This window comes from Anguilla rostrata, chromosome 17, assembly GCF_018555375.3.
Source record: "Anguilla rostrata isolate EN2019 chromosome 17, ASM1855537v3, whole genome shotgun sequence".
Classification (NCBI taxonomy): Eukaryota; Metazoa; Chordata; class Actinopteri; order Anguilliformes; family Anguillidae; genus Anguilla; species Anguilla rostrata.
The window spans coordinates 14431386-14451640 of record NC_057949.1 but is presented as its reverse complement, the minus strand read 5'-3'; the positions used below and the strand labels follow the sequence as shown (position 1 = coordinate 14451640).

The 20255-nt window shown below is 46.5% G+C and overlaps 2 protein-coding genes across 10 annotated transcripts; one reads left to right on the top strand and one right to left on the bottom strand.

Moving 5' to 3' along the window:
- The first annotated feature begins 1294 nt into the window (after nt 1–1294).
- On the top strand, nt 1295–15775 carry LOC135243962 (STE20-related kinase adapter protein alpha-like). Of its 9 annotated transcripts, none has more exons than XM_064316116.1 (14): nt 1295–1437; nt 2042–2138; nt 2311–2377; nt 2796–2853; nt 6936–6964; nt 9766–9868; nt 10246–10427; nt 10705–10813; nt 11191–11314; nt 12513–12684; nt 13292–13396; nt 13653–13900; nt 14243–14285; nt 14850–15775. In XM_064316116.1, the coding sequence occupies exons 3-14, from the start codon at nt 2366–2368 to the stop codon at nt 15003–15005; spliced, it is 1341 nt and encodes a 446-aa protein (XP_064172186.1). In that variant the 5' UTR covers nt 1295–1437; nt 2042–2138; nt 2311–2365; the 3' UTR covers nt 15006–15775. The 9 variants fall into 9 exon arrangements, with proteins under 9 accessions (XP_064172186.1, XP_064172188.1, XP_064172190.1 ...); XM_064316118.1 differs by having other exon boundaries at nt 2308–2377; XM_064316120.1 differs by lacking the exon at nt 1295–1437 and having other exon boundaries at nt 2000–2138; nt 14825–14954.
- Nucleotides 15776–15823: 48 nt separating this feature from the next.
- Nucleotides 15824–20219, bottom strand: rnf113a (ring finger protein 113A). The gene is made up of 10 exons (XM_064316128.1): nt 20043–20219; nt 19510–19589; nt 19317–19415; nt 19078–19185; nt 18410–18519; nt 18110–18216; nt 17678–17767; nt 17181–17274; nt 16650–16756; nt 15824–16119 (listed from the first exon to the last, which is right to left on the bottom strand). Exons 1-10 carry the CDS (start codon nt 20143–20145, stop codon nt 16052–16054), a joined length of 966 nt encoding a protein of 321 aa, XP_064172198.1. The 5' UTR covers nt 20146–20219; the 3' UTR covers nt 15824–16051.
- Between the last annotated feature and the right edge of the window lie 36 nt (nt 20220–20255).

Sequence of the window (20255 nt, the reverse complement as noted above, 5' to 3'; positions counted from 1 at the left end):
TGCAACAGTCTTTTATCTCATCCAAGATATCAACAGCGGCGACTCCAGGATGCAGCCCCCAGGGTTATTTTAAAGATAAAGGCTATAACGAATAATAAGGAAAATATGAGCGCATAATGGACACAGCTACAGCCCCCAATATAAAAGGGTGTGCAGTGCACACCAATGCAGCCAGGATATTGTAGGTTTTTATTTTCTATTATTTTACCTAAAGATTATCTATTTGATTTTCAAAGACTAAAATCATCTGATTCTGTGCGACAGTGCTTTTGAAACATGCACTGCATCAGAAAATGGCATGTGCTGTGATACTGTATACGTATACACACTGTCAGTCATCAGGGTATTCTCTGCTAGCCCAACCAAAACTGTAATTATTTTGATTTCTTAAATAGCCAATTTTATATAAATTTATATGGTTTCCTTTTCATGTTATTGGACCATTAAGTTCTTAAGAACATTAACATCTGTGCCTTCTGACCTCATGTAAGCACAGGGAATTAAGATACAGCTTCACACATCAACAGAATAAAGCCCCAAACTTGGGTTATTTAGCATTTTTCTCCTTTTTCCTGTTGATTTTGTCATCACAAATTCTTCAGTCCCACAATCAATAATACTCTCCACTGGACATTTAGGTACATCTTCTGCCAATAATGACATCTGATAAAAGTGGCCAATTGCAGGATACTCAGATACACAGGCAAAACAGACATAAGGAAATGCACATGTGATGCTATTTCAGCCAATGGAACATGTTTTTTTTTAAAGCTCCGTTTGCCATTTTTGTTTTGAGTGGAAGCTAGCCTGCTTGTTCACTAAGAATTGCCAACAAATTAAAATATTGCCTTGAAAGCTGTATAATCTTTGTGGGAATTGCATTTTAGAAATATGAATGAGCTCTCATTTCACATGCAAAGCACAGGTAATATAATTTCATTACTGGATGGGTATCATTTAGATTTTGAAGATACAGGAGCTCAAACGATACTTTTAAAATGGTACTGTACGGTGCATTTTTTAAAATGGCAAAGGCAAGTCTCATTATTTGCATCCTTTTGGGTAAAATGCAGCTTCAACTCATAAGCGATACAAGCGACATAATAGCTAGTTATTCAGCAACAACCGACTATACTATGGTATGACCATAGACATATGTCTATGGGTATGACGCACTACTCCAGCGACGTTGGTGTCATTATTGCTCCAAAACAAACAGCCAATCGCCGCGTAGAAGACAGGTCCAGAGCCCGCCTTAGAAGTATTTACATAGATACGATAGACCAATAATATTATCTATGTTACATTCTGGAACATTTCTCGTCCAATAATCGAGGTCTTGTATGACCCTCCTGTCAGAGGACTTGGGGAAGGAAGAGGCGCAGAAAAATACTTCTGCTGGAAATACACTTTAACCTATTTAGCTTTTTTTTAAAGGTATGTGAAATATGTCCCTATATAACAAGCTCGTTTCCTCGCTTAGTCTTGTTTTAGATGACATATTTGTTCACAGTATTGAGTGTGTCTAGCTAGTTAACGTTAGCCCAAAAAACCTTAGTGAAATTAGCCGTGTAATATTAGCTTGCTAGGTAGTAAACATATAGCTATATGAAGAGCATTGTTTTGTAAATAACGTGAAGTAGCTCTATAACTTATTATGACGCTATATGTTTTGGCTTGTTCCTGATTTCCAATTTAATTGGACCTAAGATTAAGCCATCAGGAAGTGTAATATGTTATTGTGAACTGAGAAGTGGAATATGTTATTGTGAACTGAAATTAAAAATAACGCGATTGCTGTAGCGTACTAATTTACCCTAGTAATAACGCTGGGCAAAATTAGCTAAGATAACTAGTAAACTGTAATATGGCTGAATCTTGCAACTAGCCACCCAGCTTGTTTTAAAGCCTAGCCTATGTGTATGAATACATAATTAAGGCGGTAGGTTGCTAACTAGCTATGATATTTTTAAATGTCAACGTTCGCCGCCTGCGTTAATAATGTCTGGAGTTTTTAAACAGTATTTAAATCTGTTTTAAGGCTTCCCCGCTCCACCGTGTGTTACACTGCATATGTTCTCACTATCCTGGATTGTGAAAGCGCGCGCACACGCCCCTCTGATTCTCCATATGCTCAAGTAAGTTCACATCAGTTGCTATAGAAACCTTCTGGCACGCACGAGCGCGCATGCATACACACAACCTTTAATATGAATTGAAATCATTGAAGAGCCCTCGCAGATTCATTGCGTAAAATGTTTTAAAATAATTAATTCATGTTTTGTCTACGTCATGTTCTTCTCAAAGCAGATATTTTCCCTGAATGGAGTTTCTCGTGTATTAGCAGTCAGTACAGACAGGATCCATGTCGTTTTTGGTGAGTAGACATTCTTCAGGAGTTTGGTTCCTCAGTCCCTGCCTCGTGTCTCTCCCACTCCTGAACATATCAGTGGGTGGTTTTCGCAGTCCAATGTTGCTCTTTCCTACTCGCTTGCAATGGCTTTTTCCACATGTGCTAGGAATGTGCATTACATTACAGGCATTTAGCGGATGCTCTTGTCCAGAGTGACTTCCACAACTTTTTAAAGCATTTAAATTGTATCCAATTATACAGCTGGATATATACTGAAGCAGTGCAGCTTGCTGAAGGGTACAACGGCAGTAGTAGTAGTCTCCCGCTTATAGGGCGTGTTTGGCGAGTGTGAGATGGGGAAGGGGGCGGAGACAGCGTGGAGTAAGACGTAGGGCTGACTGTATTGTGGCTGAGATAAACCCCCTCTCTTTGTTTCCTTCAGCGCTGGGTCTCAGAGAAGCTGAGTGTGGAGAGCCTGAGGGATCTAGAGCTGTTTGGAGGTGAGTTGTGAGGTCAAACCACGCACACACACACACACACACACACACACACACACACACACACACACACGAACACACACACCCACACCCACACCCACCCTCGTGCCCCAGGGCTGCCTCTTATGATGCTTGCTGGCCGCTGTCCGCCTTCCAGCGCGGCTTGTCGAGCTGCTGGCGAGCTACCGCTGCTCATAATCAAACGAGTGCTATCTTTAACGTCTGCAGTGAATCGTGTGTGCGTTCGTCAGGTAGACGAGCCATGCGTACCTCCAGCTCGCAGGGTTGGCTCGTACTATAGGCTTCAGTGCTCTGTGGGTAGTGGGGTGAACCATGTGGAAGCAGTGTGTGTGTGTGTGTGTGTGCGCGCGTGTGTGTGCATGTCTCGCCGACTGCGCTGCGATTCGTTGGCGCAACCTCTCGGTCAGCGTTCGCGGAGGTGGCGTGAAGTGTCCGCTTCCTGTTTGTGTGGTGGAACGTGGCACCGGTTTGTCAGGGACCTGTTGGCACCAGTGAGGGGAAATATCGGTGTCTGGGGTTGGTGTTGGCGCGATCCTACTAGCAGTGACTGCAGGTACACACCTACAGCAGTCTGCAGGGCTCTGTTACAGCAATCAGAACACCCTCAGCGGACCAGCAGGCCGAGGGTCAAGTGAAGTAGAGAGTTGATTAGCAGAATGAGTCCATCCAGATAAAGGCTGCATATACAGTAATGTATGAAGTTATGGAGCCCTTTGTTACTGATACACACAGAAATCTACGTGGCAGTGCAGAATTTTATGTAAATACTGTTGCTAAGGCCTGTCGTTGCTTCGCATAAAAAGGCAGTGCCATCTGGGCTTTGAAAATCTGTTCATAATTTCAGTGGTAAAATAAAAAAACAATGGTATTTTAAAATGTCTGTCTTTTTCCTCTGTTTATTTGGGGTTTCCTGACAGTGCTTAGAGTGGTTTTATCTAAGAACTGTAAAAATGACGCCAATTTTAGTCAACAGAGAGCAGGAAGTAGCTTTTTTTAGGGGACTGGCCAGTGATTGGTTTCATTGTAAGATCATTAGGCTGGGTTAATGCATCAAAGGTAACTTATTACCTGAGTACTGTTTTGGTGACGGGTTTGTAACTTGCAGTTTGGGCTGTTGGCACCTTTTTTTTTCTAGCCACTTTAGCGGCAATGCTGGTGGCTCCTCCTGTTCACACAACCAACGCCTATGCATTATTATAACGCGGGTATCTGTTGTCTGAACAGGTAGCTGTAAAACGGTCATAAAGACCTAACAATGGGATGGGAGTGGGTCAAGGCGTGTGCAGTCCTGACGAGGTGTGATTTTGATAACTTCTGCGTATTAGCCAGGGACGCTAGGTAACGTTAAGCAAGTTTTGAATGAAGAAGGTGACTCATGTCAGCTAACACCCTGCCACATTTGAATATGCATGTACCACACCGACCAGAACTTTTGTGTAACTTACATGACATAACATGACATGCCAAATAGCTATACAGTGTATACTGTGTATGGTCTATTTGATGTATGTTATTTTTCTTTTTTTCAGTCGTAAGATACAACTTGGCTGTACAGATGCAAAGCTGAAATAAAAAAATCTAATTTTGCATGCCCTGTACAGTGTTCAGTGTTGCTGATGTATTCAGGTTGAAAAGAAAGCCAAGAATGGTACTGGTTTTGAAGGCTAGATGTGATTGTCCCTATTGCAGAGGCTTGTGGCACATTTAAAAAATAAAAATAAAAAAAAACCCTGTCACCGGAAGCAGACAGCCATGACTGTTGTTCGTTTTTACTTATTCATTTGGGGAAACTTTTGAGTCGAAGGTAAAACTATGGGGTGTTGTAGTCGGTGTTTTTCCTGGCTCAAAATAGGGCTTATCTGGTGACTTTGTGTGATGGCAACACAACGTTGGTCTGGCTTTACTGCCACCATCAACAAGAGACGTCATCTCCCTGTATTTAGCTAAATTTAGAATGTAAAGTTTTGGTCTTCAGGAGACCAGAAACGTTTTTTTTGCACCATTTCTTGCGTACAGTCAGTGGTCTCCAATAGGCGACTTGAAAAAAACACAAAGACATTTCAATGCAGGACACCTGTCCTGCAAGAAAAGTTGTACTGCTGTCTGTATGACATTTATTTCAAGCTATCATTACGATCTGATGAGTGCTGATGCTGTTTTATTTAATTTATAGATTATTGTCTCGTTCTAGTTCATTTAATTGCTTTATTTAATTTTAGCTAATAGATTCATCATGGATAATTAACGACGGATGCAGACTGAGCAGCATTACTAAATCCCTTTAACTATTGCCACTTTAGAATTCTATGCCAACTGGCTTGGGAAATAGGAGAAGGGTTTTATTATGAGCTGCTAGCGGAGGTAGCAGAAAGGTGCGGAAGGTCCTCGCAGGGTAAACTGTTTATTTGCAGGGCCATTGGGGGAACCTCAGGGCCCATAAAGCCACCGGCACAGCCTCGCTTCCCAAGCTTGCGTCACCAGCGTTTCGCTGCTAGGCCACTGCCTGAGCACGCTGCACGTTCGTCTGCCTGCGTGCTGCATGTTCGTCTGCCTGTGCGCTGCATGTTCGTCTGCTTGAGCGCTGCACGTTCGTCTGCCTGAGCGCTGCACGTTCGTCTGCCTGCGCGCTGCACGTTCGTCTGCCTGCGCGCTGCATGTTCGTCTGCTTGAGCGCTGCACGTTCGTCTGCCTGAGCGCTGCACGTTCGTCTGCCTGAGCGCTGCATGTTCGTCTGCTTGAGCGCTGCACGTTCGTCGCTGAGCGCTGCAGCTTCGTCTGCCTGCGCGCTGCACGTTCGTCTGCCTGCGCGAGCATGTTCGTCTGCTTGAGCGCTGCAACGTCGTCGCCTGAGCCTGCACGTTCGTCTGCCTGAGCGCTGCACGTTCGTCTGCCTGAGCGCTGCACGTTCGTCTGCCTGCGCGCTGCACGTTCGTCTGCCTGCGCACTGCGCGTTCATCTGCCTGAGCGCTGCACGTTCGTCTGCCTGAGCGCTGCGTCTGCCTGCGCGCTGCACGTTCGTCTGCCTGAGCGCTGCACGTTCGTCTGCCTGAGCGCTGCGTCTGCCTGCGTGCTGCTCGTTCGTCTGCCTGCCCGCTGCACGTTCGTCTGCACGTTCGTCTGCCTGCGTGCGCATCCGGCGATTTCGTTTGATCGGATCGTTCCGCCGGCTCCTCCGTGCTCCTGCCGCCCGGTCACGGCGGGAGAGAAAGGGGAGGAGTCAGAGTCTACGCACGCGTCCGTTCGCTTCGGTGTTTATCGCCTCCGCGGTGTGTTCCAGTCGTTAGTCTGTCTTTACTGCGCCTTCAGCTCAGATCTTCAGCGTTGTGTGAAATAATCGTGGCCGGCGGTGCGGTTAGCGAGAGAGCCGTGGGCACAATGTGAAGCGAACGCACTGGCGAGGCGGGGCGCTTTTTGAGGGGACCGGTCGTATCGCGAGCGGGGTCCTGTTCGGCTTCTTTGTTCAGCACGCTGAAACCGGACGCCCTGATCAATTTTGCATCGGGTGTAAGCGACAGTGGCATGGACCCCAATGGGCCTTTGCCCCGCTTCGCCTGCCTCCTCTCCACCTGTGTGCCGGAGGCGTCCTGCCGGTGTGGATTCTCCGAGGTGGGGCGAGTGATTTTAGGGAATACGTAAAGGGATTAGGCGAAGAACTGAGGATCCCACAAGCTCTGATAATTCACTGCTCATGAGGTTATGCAAAGCACATAAAAACCCCTTGTTTATAACGTGTTCTTGAGTAGAAATTCTGTTCTGAGATCAGTTTGGTCTTTTAGCTCATAATGGATCATTGTAGGCTTAAGACCAGGGAAACACTGATCCTAGGTCAGCAACTAGTCTGACAGGTTTTATCAATGCAGCCCCTGGGCCAGCAGTAATTCCATATGAGGCATAACATGCTTATCATTACTAATGAACCGCGCTGCTTTGCACATGAATTTGCAGGTCAAAGCTGTTATGCGCTCCATCAATGCAATGGCGGGCTGTTCCTTTGTTAAAGAGCCAGACGCTGTGTTTCTTTGTTGTGTTGTTTTCATTTAACGGTTGTGGTCTCTCCATCCCAGAGCAGGCTCAGGGAAGCTCGCACAGGAAAGTAAGTGCAGAATTCAGGCTGAGCTCCTCTCCGTGCGTGCGTGCGTGAGCGTGTGCGTGTGCGTGAGCGTGCGCGTGCGTGCGTGTGCAGGGGTCATGGCTCAGCGCCGTCATGCATGGGCACCGGCTCATCCTGTCCTCCGGCGCTTCCTGAAGCTCACCGTGTCTCACCTGCCATCAGGGTTTCATACTGGGGGTGGGGGGGGAGTGGTCAGGGGTGGCCTGTTGTTAGGGGTTCTTTCAACTATTGTTGAAAGCCCGAAACATCGGCCCAAAACTGGACTGAGCGTGCTCGGCAACAGAGTTGTGTGGTACGCGCAAAGTTAATGGCGTCCGGTAGGCGCAGAAGCAACTTGGCAGGTTGGCAGCTCTGGGTGCTGGGTGCCAGGTGCCAGTAGCTGCTCCAGGATAATTTAACCCAGCTCAATGCTAGGGCTAACAATTATTCAATTATTCAGAAATAAAAGCTGAAACTGACCCAGGATCTGCATTTGAGGGAAGGCCTTGCGGTATCCAGACCTAGATATAGCCAGATAGCTGAGCTGCCCTCTTTATAACTGAGCTGCCCTCTTCATAACTGAGCTGCCCTCTTGGCCAGGTCTCCCTCGTAAAAGAGATTCTGTCTCATTGGGACTCTCCTGGTAAAATAAAGGTTAAAAAAAAATCTTTTTAATCTATTTGAATGTGGAATAAGGGCGTGGCTTGCCGAGTGGGAATGAGGGATACATTTGGAGTCCGGAGGAGTGTAGGTGACATTTGTTGATTGTCATAAAATAGCCTAAATGTAATGTAGCTTACAGAAGGGTCAAGTTTGGGTCTACACAAGGTATGTGCAGTATTTAGTCTCTTGGGTGTACAAATGTAATAGTTTAATTGGTAAAGTTTCATGTGAGTTGATTTAAGAAGTACTTTTGGCTTTGTACAGTAGGATGGATGGTCTTCTACTTTTGACAGAAAAAATTAATACTTCACTTTATTGCTCTGGGGAAGTTCTCCTATAGACTTGCATTGTCCAGAATTTTTTGTGTGAACAGTTGTTAAAGCAGAATGTAAATGTAGTGTGTGGAATGTTCTGGAACGATGGTAATCAGCAGATTGTATGAATCATACACAGGTCAGGATTGGCCTGTATGAAACCCTGTGTGCTCTGAACGCGGTGGTCTTTGGTCCCCACTAATTTGACTTAATGTAATCCGTGTTTGTGTTTGAGAGGCCTGCTCACTGTCTGTCTACCAGCTCACATTCAACTGTGTGAACTCTGCCCCTGTGACGGGGGGTAAACAGGGGGTTCCCCAATTTTTTTGAGTAGCCAGCCAGGTGAGAAAAGTAAACAAGGTGTTTGCGGCAGGGAGAAAAATTGTTCCGGTGACATCATTTCGTTAAATTAATTGGGGCGGTTTAAATACGTGTCCAAAAGTAGCCGACCAAACAGAGGTCTGCAGTCGGCCACTTCGCCGACAGCCGTTGGGGAACTCCCAGTCTCACGTAATCCTTTGTTAAAACCAGTGTTTATGTTATGAGCATCCTCTGTTAATCCAGTGTTGATGTTATCAGTATTTGTTCTTAATCCAGTGTTTTGTATCAGTATTTGCTGTTAATCCAGTGTTTGGTATCAGTATTTGCTGTTAATCCAGTGTTTGGTATCAGTATTTGCTGTTAATCCACTGTTGATGTTATCAGTATTTGCTCTTAATCTAGTGTTTATGTAATCAGTATTTGCTCTTAATCTAGTGTTTATGTTATCAATGTTTGCTCTTCATCTAGTGTTTATGTTATCAGTATTTGCTGTTAATCCTGTGTTTATGTTATCGTTATTTGCTGTTAAATCCAGCGTTTTTTGTTATCAGGACAATGCGTAACATCAGTGTTTGTTATTAGTGTATCTTGTTAAAGCTGTTGTTTATATTATGAGTGGTATTATTGATGTAAGTTTGTTTTGTGCAGTTTGCCTGTGGTGTTTAAGAGCAATCTGAACACTAACACCAGTGGTTATTAAGATCTGAAAATCAAATGTAAAAATTGTCCTGACCATGCTGTGCTGGTCTCTGTGGAGACCCATTGCGCCTGGATGCCTGGCAGTATCCTCTTGTTCCCTGAGGTGGCTGCTGCTGTCCATCAAACTCCAGCCTATGGATTGGCTTTCTCATTTATCCAGATGTGGACTGATTAATTTGGTCGAAGTGAAAAATGCAAGTGTAGTTTTCAACACTGTTACTGGTTTGCAGGAGCAGTGCAGTCTTCTGCAAGGCTGGAATTTGATGCTAAGGCTTTAAGAAAAGGATCTGAATCTTTAATTGCTTATTTTTGAGAGCAACATGTATGGTCAGGCATTGATAAGCACAGGGCCTCTGCAACAGCATTAGAGGATGGATATTCGGCTTGTGCTAATGTGATGACTTTGGGGTGTGGATCAATACACACAAGATGAGGAAATTAAACTCCAATTCCCATAATGCACATAAAACGATCCTCTTCTCACTGAGAGAGAGTATTTCAGTGTTACCTGGACTAAATGTGGGGCAGGTTAAAGTAGCGTGGCACGTTAATGCCCTGCATCGACTTAATACCCCCCCCCCCCAGCCAAAATTTGTTGACCTGTTAATGATGCGTATCGCACATCATGGTGTCAGTGGTTAGAATCAAGAGTTTAAAATCCCCATTATGTGAAAAGCACATTTCTGTGAACACAGAGGAAGCTGTCATCGGATGCCACACCCACAAAGTCATCTGAGAAAATGAGCATCTCAGTTCCTAACTCCGCCTCTCTCGCTGTCCCCGCCCCCTGCCACGCCTCCTGCTCAGCCCCATGAAGACAGCGAGGAGTCGCTGACCTCCCTCCCTCACCAGGTCACCATGGGAACCTTCCTACCCGACCGGTCCTCCTACGAGCTCCTCACCATCATCGGTCAGTGTCCCGATGAACAATGTTTGTGGTGACACTGTACCTGTGTGTCTCATTTACTTGGATTGCGTTAGTTGGATGACTTGTTTACATTAGTGTGCATCTTTTAAGCGCAATCTTTCTGGCCTCCCGCTTTCTCCGGAAGGGAGCGTAAGATAAGTAGCATCACAAAACCTTATCGTTTGCAGCCGACGCCGTTAGCTACTTTAGCAGGAGGACTGCACAAGCCTGCAGCTGCAGGGGCCTCGGAAAGCGGATTATGGGCTGTCAGAGGAAACTGTTCTGTGGTACATTAGAGTGGAAACACTGTGTTCAGGGCTAAAATTAGAGTTGAAACGCTGTGTTGAACAGTAGCGTTTGAGTGTAAATGCTGTGTTCAGCGGTAGGGTTCGAGTGTAAACGCCGTGTCGAGGTTGCCGCTGGTTACCGGTCTCTCTCAGGCAGGGGGCTGGAGGACCTGATGACGGTTAACCTGGCGCGGTACCGCCCCACCGGGGAGCACGTAGCCATCCGCCGCATCGACCTGGAGGCCTGCACCAACGACATGGTCAACTACCTACAGGTGCCTCACCTGGCCTTCATACCCGTCTACCACACATCAAAATTTAACCTGCTCTCTGTCCTTCAGCAATGCGTACATGATGAAACATCAATCAGAACGCATTGTCAATCATTTGAACCAGAAGGTGCAGAGAAAAATTGATATTCGCTTGAGTAATTCTTAAACCTGTGTACCATAGAAATATGTGTACCATAGAATTCATAGTACAAAAAGGACAAAGGACAGCAAAATTTTGAACAAGGGTAAAATAGCCCTGTAATATGGCTTGTGATTACAGGGGGAGCTCCACGTGTCGAAGCTGTTCCATCACCCATGCATACTGCCCTACAGAAGCATCTTCATCGCAGAGAACGAGCTCTGGGTGATCACCCCCTTCTTGGCCTACGGTAACAATGCAGTGCATTTATAGCCCTTTTAATTATATGACCTCAACATTTCTTTACAGTGAACGGGGGGGAAATTCGGCCCCGGCTCCGGGGATGGTGGTGTGAGGGAGGAGGTGGTTTACGGTACAGTGGGAGGGGATAAGGTCGTACGAGTTGCAGACGGCAAGGTATATTGTTGTTTGGGGGAGGGGGTTAGGACGGTTTGGGGGAGTGGTTAGTGCAGAGTGAGTCACAGAGGGAAAGGGATTTTGCTGTTCAGGGTAGTGATTAGAGTTGCAGTCAGAGGGAATAGTGCAGTTTTTTTGGGAGGTGGGGGGGGTGGGCTGTGCTGTGTTTCTCCACTGTGTGTCCTGATGTGCGCCCTCTTCCACCTCCAGGCTCAGCCAGAGACCTGATCAGCACCCATTTCACTGAGGGCATGGGTGAGCTGGCCATCGCCTGCGTCCTGCTGGGGGTGCTCAAGGCCTTGGACTACATTCACCACATGGGCTACGTGCACCGGTGGGTCACAGCGCCCTCTGCTGTCCACTCTGCACACACTCTGCTAATACGTATGTGTTATGGATGTGTCACTCTTTGTTCTTGCCTTGGGTACCCTGGAAAAAAACTGTGAGAAAGGATAAATGTTTATTGGTAATAACTGAAAAATTGCTGACTGGAAGAAAAAATACCACTATTTCAGTACTATTTCACAGTGGTGAGTAAATGTTTCAGTACTGAGTACTGAGTGGTGAGTGGTGTGTAATGTTTCAGTACTGAGTGGTGAGTGGTGTGTAATATTTCAGTACTGAGTGGTGAGTGGTGTGTAATGTTTCAGTACTGAGTACTGAGTGGTGTGTAATATTTCAGTACTGAGTGGTGAGTGATGTGTAATGTTTCTGTACTGAGCGGTGAGTGGTGTGTAATGTTTCAGTACTGAGTGGTGAGTGGTGTGTAATGTTTCAGTACTGAGTGGTGAGTGTGTGTAATATTTCCGTACTGAGTGGTGAGTGGTGTGTAATGTTTCAGTACTGAGTGGTGAGTGGTGTGTAATGTTTCAGTACTGAGTGGTGAGTGGTGTGTAATGTTTCAGTACTGAGTGGTGAGTGGTGTGTAATGTTTCAGTACTGAGTGGTGTGTAATGTTTCAGTACTGAGTGCTGAGTGGTGTGTAATGTTTCAGTACTGAGTGGTGAGTGGTGTGTAATGTTTCAGTACTGAGTGGTGAGTGGTGTGTAATGTTTCAGTACTGAGTGGTGAGTGGTGTGTAATGTTTCTGTACTGAGTGGTGAGTGGTGTGTAATATTTCAGTACTGAGTGGTGAGTGGTGTGTAATGTTTCTGTACTGAGCGGTGAGTGGTGTGTAATATTTCAGTACTGAGTGGTGAGTGGTGTGTAATGTTTCAGTACTGAGTGGTGAGTGGTGTGTAATATTTCAGTACTGAGTGGTGAGTGGTGTGTAATGTTTCAGTACTGAGTGGTGAGTGGTGTGTAATATTTCAGTACTGAGTGGTGAGTGGTGTGTAATGTTTCCGTACTGAGTGGTGAGTGGTGTGTAATATTTCAGTACTGAGTGGTGAGTGGTGTGTAATGTTTCCGTACTGAGTGGTGAGTGGTGTGTAATGTTTCCGTACTGAGTGGTGAGTGGTGTGTAATGTTTCTGTACTGAGTGGTGAGTGGTGTGTAATGTTTCTGTACTGAGTGGTGTCCTCTCTGTGCAGGAGCGTGAAGGCCAGCCACGTGCTGATCTCTGCAGACGGGCAGGTCTTCCTGTCGGGGCTGCGCAGCATCTTCAGCCTGATCCGGCACGGCCAGCGAGCTCGGAGCGTGCACGACTTCCCCCAGTACAGCGTCAAAGTGCTGCCCTGGCTCAGCCCCGAGGTCCTGCAGCAGGTACCGCACGTACACCACACACTGCACACACAAACTGCGTATGAACACACACATACACCCCACAAACCGCACATACACGCTACACATACACCCCACAAAAACACACATACACAACACACATACACACTACACATACACCCCACAAAAACACACGTACACACTACACATACACCCCACAAAAACACACATACACATACACCCCACAAACCACACATACACTACACATACACCCCACAAAAACACACATACACACTACACATACACCCCACAAAAACACACATACACACTACACTGTACATGCAATCTGCGTATGCACACGCATACACCCCACAAAAACACACATACACACTACACATACACCCCACAAAAACACACATACACAGTGCACACAAAGTCTCTCTCTCTCCCTTTGTGCGCACACACAGACACACACACACACTGCGTACATGCGCATACGCAACACATACACACGCCTTTTCTACCCACCAAAGTAAAGTGCATTTAGCTCCTGCATAATCCCAGCAGCATCTATCCTAATGAATTGTCACAGTGAGTGGTGTCCCAGGGAGTGTGTCGTGGTAAGTAATGTTCTCTCTGGCGGTTTCAGAACCTGCTGGGCTATGACTCTCGCTCAGACATCTACAGCCTGGGCATCACCGCCTGTGAGCTGGCCAACGGACACGTGCCCTTCAAGGACATGCCAGCCACCCAGGTGAGCTCAGCGTGCCAGCCTGTGTGTGGGGGCAAGGCTTTCTGAACGCTTGCTGTATGCACTTACACAGGTATTCCTGTCTCTCCCTTTCCTTCTTATCTCTCTCTATCATTCCCCCTCCCTCCCTTTTCTCCCCCTCTCACATTCCCCCTTGCACTTCTTTATTTGCACTGCTCTATGCCTATTTTCTCTCCCCCTCTTACATTCTTCTCTCCCTCATTTCATCTCTCTCTCTCTCTCTCTCTCTCTCTCTCAGATGCTGTTGGAGAAGCTGAACGGCACAGTCCCCTGCCTCCTGGACACCAGCACCATCCCCACGGACGAGCTCACGCTCAAGACCTCGCGCTCTGGGGCCGACTCGGGCATCTGCGAGGGCCCCGGGGCCAGTGGGGCCCGCCACGCTAACGGGGACCCCTCCACCTCCAGCCACCCCTACAACCGCACCTTCAGCCCCCACTTCCACGCCTTCGTGGAGCTCTGCCTCCAGAGGGACCCCCAAAGAAGGTGCGGCTCTCTCGCTGGCCTCACCCGCCTCACTTCCTGCCTCAACGCCAGTACTTCCACATTCCCTTTTTAAATCATTTTAATATTATATATAAGACCTGGGAATTCTTTTCTGTTTCCTATAGGGGACAGGAGACTCTGGTCTTAATCTGAACCATATATTTGACTATGCTGAAAATATTTTCTCTCATCCAAGACACTTAAGACACTCAGTTTTCTGCTGGTTCTCAGGAGGATGTAACCTGTAAAATGTTTAGAACGCATTTTGATGGTTGTATAGGTAGATTTGTAAACGAATTGCTGGTTAGTAGCTAAATGTGATGACCACTTCCTGTTTCCCAGGCCTTCTGCCAGTGCTCTGCTCGGCCACTCCTTCTTCAAACAGGTGGGTGGAGCTAAGCCCTGTTACATCACAGCAGAAGCCTTTATAAAGGCGCAGCCTAATGCAGCTGCTCATATTTCCGAGTTTGATGCAAGATAAACACAAGTGTGCAGACAGCAAGTATGTACTCCAGTCCCTGGATGTGTACTTCCATACTTGGCAAAATTAGAAGTATGCATTGCTACAGACTTGCATGTACTATTTTTTTCCCCACAGAGATCATTGTGCTAAACATGGCAGCAACTAGGAATTTGTTTACAGGCAATCATTCTGAAAGTAACTTATCAATAGCCATCTTAATTGTGTTGTTTTTAACAATATATATCATGAAAAGTGTCCGTTATTATTTATCAACGCTGTACTTGTTTTTCCAGTTAGGACAAAGGTATTATGATGCTAGTGATGACATCAAGAGTATTCTAAATCTAGTAAAACTGAAAGACTATGAAGTATGTTCTAGCTAGTATGCTAGGAAAAGTGTACTAGCGAGTATGAAAGTACGCGTAACAGAACGTAGTCCGTGTGTTTGCGCTGCGAGGCAGACCCCCCTCTCTCTTCCCGCCGCAGATTAAGCGGCGGCCGTCGGAGGCCCTGCCCGAGCTGCTGCGCCCCGTCTCGCCCATCACCAGCTTCCAGAACGCCCAGCCGCCCGACTCCCCCTCGGGCGTGGCCAGCCTGGAGTCCAGCCTCAGCCAGCTGGACGTGGACGACTGGGACTTCTGACAGCGGTGTGGGGTGGGGGGGGAGTGGGCGGGGTTATGGGGGGGGGGGGTCTACCTGGAGGCGGTCTCAGAAGAGTTAATTTTATTACCCCTGTAAATATCCAAGCGGAAAATTCCGGACTTTGAGGAGACTGGGAAAAGCGTCGGAGGGCTCAGTTCTCAAACCCCCCCCCCCCCCCTCGCACTTCCTCCGAAAGGCTCGTCACGCGGGGGAGGCGTTTCCTCCTGTCGCCGTCGCAGGGCCCGATTTCGGGGCCCTGTAAAACCGCCCAAAGCCTTTTTTTTTTTTTAGTTTCCCTCTGCACACCTATTCGCCGGCGTTGACGGGAGCGGCGAGCCTCGCTGGCCGCCCGTCGTTGCATCACTACTCTTCAGCGCGTCGTACGAATCCGCGTCGAACCAGTCTCACCACGCAAAAAACTTCCTTCAGTCTCCTGCTGTTCATCCACTGGACACGTCTGTTACCCGATATCAGTCTTTTACTCTTACGCAGGCTTGCCTGTCTGTGAACAACTCCTTCATCCTTTGTGTATTCACCCTTTCTTCTACCTGAAAGTCTGTTACCTCATGTAAAGATTTGGATACTTTTTTCAGCTCTTGGCGGAACCGAAGACTCTTTTTCTGCGTCTGTCGCTGTTACGCATTTCTAACTGCTAAGCCAATGTTACAGTATTTTGGTCAATAGCTGCATATCGAGTGGGTGCACAGGTGAGCTGGAGGCAAGGGTCTTCGGCAGCTGAACGTCGCGAATAAAGTTGACTTCGCTCGCTAGCCTGTGTGTAATGGGTCCTACGCAACCACAGGAATCCGACCAGGGTCTATCAAAACCGAGCATTTATTCCAAAAAAATTTTTTCAAATACTGTACACCACAAATTAAACGGGAACATAAAAGAAACACAGATTCGGTAATAAAAGAAAAAAGAAAACCTCAATTTTCCTCAAATTAATTTTATTTGTATAGCGGTTTTCTGTAAAAACTGCTATACAATTAAAATTTAATTCGATTTAATTTTAAATGGTGGGGGGTCAGGGAAGAGGTCTGGTGCTAGTCGTCGTCATCGGAGGGTGGCTGGTCTGTCTGTGCCTGATGCTTCTGGATCTTGGCCATCAGCTCTGTGTGGAAAGGTGCAGTACACTTTGGTAAGGAGCAGTACTGTGAGACTCCGCCCCCCTTCCCTTTTCAGCAGTTACACTTCCAACAACAATCACTCAAACTGCTCATTAGGGGTGTTAAAATGCACAAGAACTACAAAACGTTAATAGCAATTAGAAGTGAAATTCCATGTGGCATGCAGGTGGCGCTGTGCACAACATATTACTATTAGGCTTCAGCTCACAAAACTCTAGAATCTCTGGTCAAACTCTTAAGTATGTGCGAGGCATTACGTTCTAAGTCATTTTTATGCCGGGAGTAGGCAGCAGATCACTTGTAATTACTTCCTGAAGACAAGTCAGTCCCATTTAAAAAACAATAAGTCTCATCGTCTACCCGCATCACGGTCGCTTGGTTCAGCCCGTAAACGAACGCGCTGAGAAGCTGACTGCCCGGTTTGCTGCGTTCAGCCCTAATGCTGATTGGTTACGAGCGTGCGCTCGTTTCCTGCCGTACGCCTGACGAGGGAGTCCGGGGGGGCGGCGCTCACCTTTGGCCGGGTTGAAGACGCCGTTGGTCTGCACGTTGCAGACGTAGCAGCGCTTGGACTTGCGGTAGTGCTGCAGCGCGCAGGCCTCGCAGAAGTAGTGCCGACACCTGCAACGGGGGGGCGAACGCCGTTACCGTGGAAACGGCCCTCGCTAGGAGGAAGCCGCTACGGCGCAAACTCCTCGCTGGGTGAATATTACTGCAACCGTGACACCTCTCACCTTCTCAGGGTTGATACTACCACAGCGACACTACAAGTGTGACAACTACAACATGGTCTTTTTTTTGCTTTAACTTACAACTCACAGAATTTGTCTAGCAAAATATTGGGATGTGCCATTTGTACTCACAGGCTACTGTGATGCCCGTTTTTGTGCTATGAACACGACATGAAAAAAATCATCTGGGTATATTTAAAGTTCTACTGGATTTTGATTCCTGAATGTATCTCACGGTGGTCTTGAGCTACAGTGTTAGTACTAATGAAGTTCAGCCTTGGTGCTTTCACACTGAAAACAGGCCGGAATCTCACTTGGTGATGATGGGGTTCTTGAAAGTCTCCCTGCAGATGAAGCACTTGAAGGGCAGGTCCTCGTCATCGCTGCTCACCTCATAATTCTCCTCATCTGAAGGAAAAACATTACATTATTTGCCATAAAAATCATCCATAATGCATTGCACGAAATGCGCATTCACCGAAACACGATCTGAAAACATTACCCAGAATTTCCTGTAAAAAAGTGGAAAGCAAAATTATAACTTGCAGCATAGAAAGGACTTCAGACCTGATTAATATGTACAAATGTGAGTTTGTTGCCTAACATCAAATTAACTCATTTCGTATAGCGTTTTTTACAGTTACAGAGTATTGTCACAAAGATGATTTACAGAGAGCAGAAGGGAAATTAGAATCAGGCAGAAACCAGGCCTGAGCCCTCAAAAAACTCCCCAAACTCCATCCTCCGCTGGCCGGGCCTGGTGTAAAGCCTGGGCGGAGTGGACGGTAACACCAGAACGGACGAGACTCACCGTTGGCCCCGTACCGGCCCTCGTCCAGCTCCCTCTCTATCTGCCAGCCATGTTTGTAGTCGGAGCGGTCGTGCAGGAACTTGCAGCTGTCTGAGAGGAAACGGACGGTTACAGCGCTGTTGCCGTCATACCATCACCGGGGTCTGCACAGCCAAAAGTACCTGCGACGTCCAGTCACATCACATCGTGGGTTGGTCCTGTCGTAGTTTTGATTTTTATTTTTTACATTTAACACAAGGCATTTAACCGCCATTGTCGACATTTTGGAAGTGAATTCCAATACTTCTATCAAGTTTCAGGAACTAAATTTCTATGATCTTTTCAAAATCAAAACTTAAAAAATGAATACATTAATTTAATTACATTTATTTCACGGTAGGTTGCAGTACATGTGTTGGTCCACAATGGCGGATTGTGGCCTCGAAGCCTTACCCCCGAATCCACAGAAGCCGGTCTCCTTGTAGTCTTTGCAGATGTCCGGCTGGTAGTCCCAGCGCACCGTGGCCCTCAGGTGCTCCGGAGCCCGAATGGGGCCCTTTCTGCAGCGGGAAGAGGAACCGAGAGCAAAATCATCTCAAGCGCAGCTGACATTTCAAGGCGGCACACACCCACACGTGTGCATGCTCGTAGGCACGTGCACGTTCATATATACACACACGTGTAAGTAGCGGGCATGTGTACGCACACAGGCGTGAGCGCGCACACACACAGAGACACGCAGGAAAGGCTCACCTGACCATGCCGGAGGAAGCGTTTCCCATGGTGGAGTCTTTGGGTTTGATGAACTTGTGATAGTTGTTCATACCACGATAGATTTTATCATCCTCCTTCCCCTCTAGTTCCTGGTGGAAGAATCAATCCAAGCCCAGATGAATCAAATTAGCACAAAAAACCACTGGCTAAAAGAATACATGGCAATGACCTACTTATTAATGCACTGTGCCAAAATAATCACAAGAAATTAATATCATTTAAACACCGTTTTTCTTTTATTCACTAATGGGTAACAGCACAAAAATTGTAAACTAAGTGAACTACCTACACTTACATTACATTACATTACAGGCATTTAGCAGACGCTCTTATCCAGAGCGACTTACACAACTTTTTACATAGCACTTTACATTGTATCCATCCACAGCTGGATATATACTGAAGCAATGCAGGTTAAGTACCTTGCTCAAGGGTACAACGGCAGTGTCCTTACCCGGGAATCGAACCTACGACCTTTCGGTTACAAGCGCAGTTCCTTACCCACTGTGCCACACTCCGTCCACTTGAACTATAACCCTTAACATTTGTTTTTCTTGGTTTGATCCTGTTCACAAACTAGGCGAATATATCATTAAATTACACGTTTGTTGAAAGTTTAACTTCAACTTTACAGTAAAGCGTCTCACCTCTTGGATCTTCTGACTCCGCTCGAAGATGGCCTGTGCGTCCTTGTCTCGCTCAGTGTCCAGCTCGTAAACCGCAGTAGCACCCATATCCTCGGGACCCTCCGGTTTCTGCCAAAGAGAGAAACTGGGGTTTTAAGTTTTTCTAAACTCGTTGAGCACACTTGTAACGTATTTAGAAGACGCGTATTTACAATGACGTACGAGATTTTAAATTCTAGTAAAATCCACCCGTTTCTTACCGCGGATCGCGAAGATTTATATTCTACTGTGATTTTCTTGTCCTCTTTGTCATCGTCGCTCTCACTGGAGGACGGCTTCTCCTGCTCTGTCCGCTTTGACTGGGGAGGAAACCCGGATATCAACATGACAACAAAGGGCCAATGCAAGTTTAAATGGCAGGTGGCAGATGCACATTAACACTTCAGAAATTACCTTCTGAATCATTGGATTAGAGACGCTGGTCTTCTTCTGCCTTCTTATGACCGTGCTTTTGTCTTCATCGCTGTTGCCGCCTAAACAAATGACACAGGTACGTTCGTACTGGCGTGATTTCTTTTAAGGCACAGCGGTAATACCTTTCAGACTTTACCTATCCCGTTTGGACGGCTTGTAAATGACCTAGACTATTTAGCTAACTGTAGCACATGTAGAACTAGGTTAGCTAAATAGCTAAACTCTCTCCTCAAACTACATTTGAGTCTGAACTGAAGAATTGATGGACGTATCCAACGTTTCCGGTCGCATGCAAATGTGTTTCCTTAACATCACCGGGAAAGACTTAAACTACAATAGCAACAACAACCAAGCACTATACAGCTAGTGAATTGAATGCGTCGCAGACGCATTGCTAATTTAGCTAGCTACATCTAGCTAGCATAGCAAATGCCAAGTAAAAGAACAATGTCTCGGCAAAATAGCCAACTAACTACATAGTCAGATACATTTAACGTAATCGGTCCACTTGCTTTTGTCACTGTCACTTGCTTTTCTTTTCCTGGCGGCGAATTTCTTGCTTGATTTTTTAAACAGAAAAGTGCAGGTAGCTTTGGGCTCATCCGATTCCGCCATCTTTCCGTCTGATTGAAAACAAACGGAAGTAAAACCACTGAAGTTTAACACAGCGACCTCTGGTGTCACCAATTGAGACCGTCGAGGAATTTACCTCCTGCGACCAGATG

Bases quoted from the DNA above. Each gene is read 5' to 3' on its own strand.
- LOC135243962 (XM_064316116.1), top strand. The intron at 9,869-10,245 runs GTCAGTGTCCCG...TGCTGTGTTCAG, and splicing joins CGAGCTCCTCACCATCATCG to CGGTAGGGTTCGAGTGTAAA. The intron at 12,685-13,291 runs GTACCGCACGTA...TGGCGGTTTCAG, and splicing joins GCCCCGAGGTCCTGCAGCAG to AACCTGCTGGGCTATGACTC.
- rnf113a (XM_064316128.1), bottom strand. From the start codon at position 20,145: ATGGCGGAATCGGATGAGCCCAAAGCTACCTGCACTTTTCTGTTTAAA. The intron at 18,520-19,077 runs GTGAGACGCTTT...TTCTTCCACCAG, and splicing joins GGAGTCAGAAGATCCAAGAG to GAACTAGAGGGGAAGGAGGA. The intron at 17,768-18,109 runs GTAAGGCTTCGA...GTTTCCTCTCAG, and splicing joins CGGCTTCTGTGGATTCGGGG to ACAGCTGCAAGTTCCTGCAC.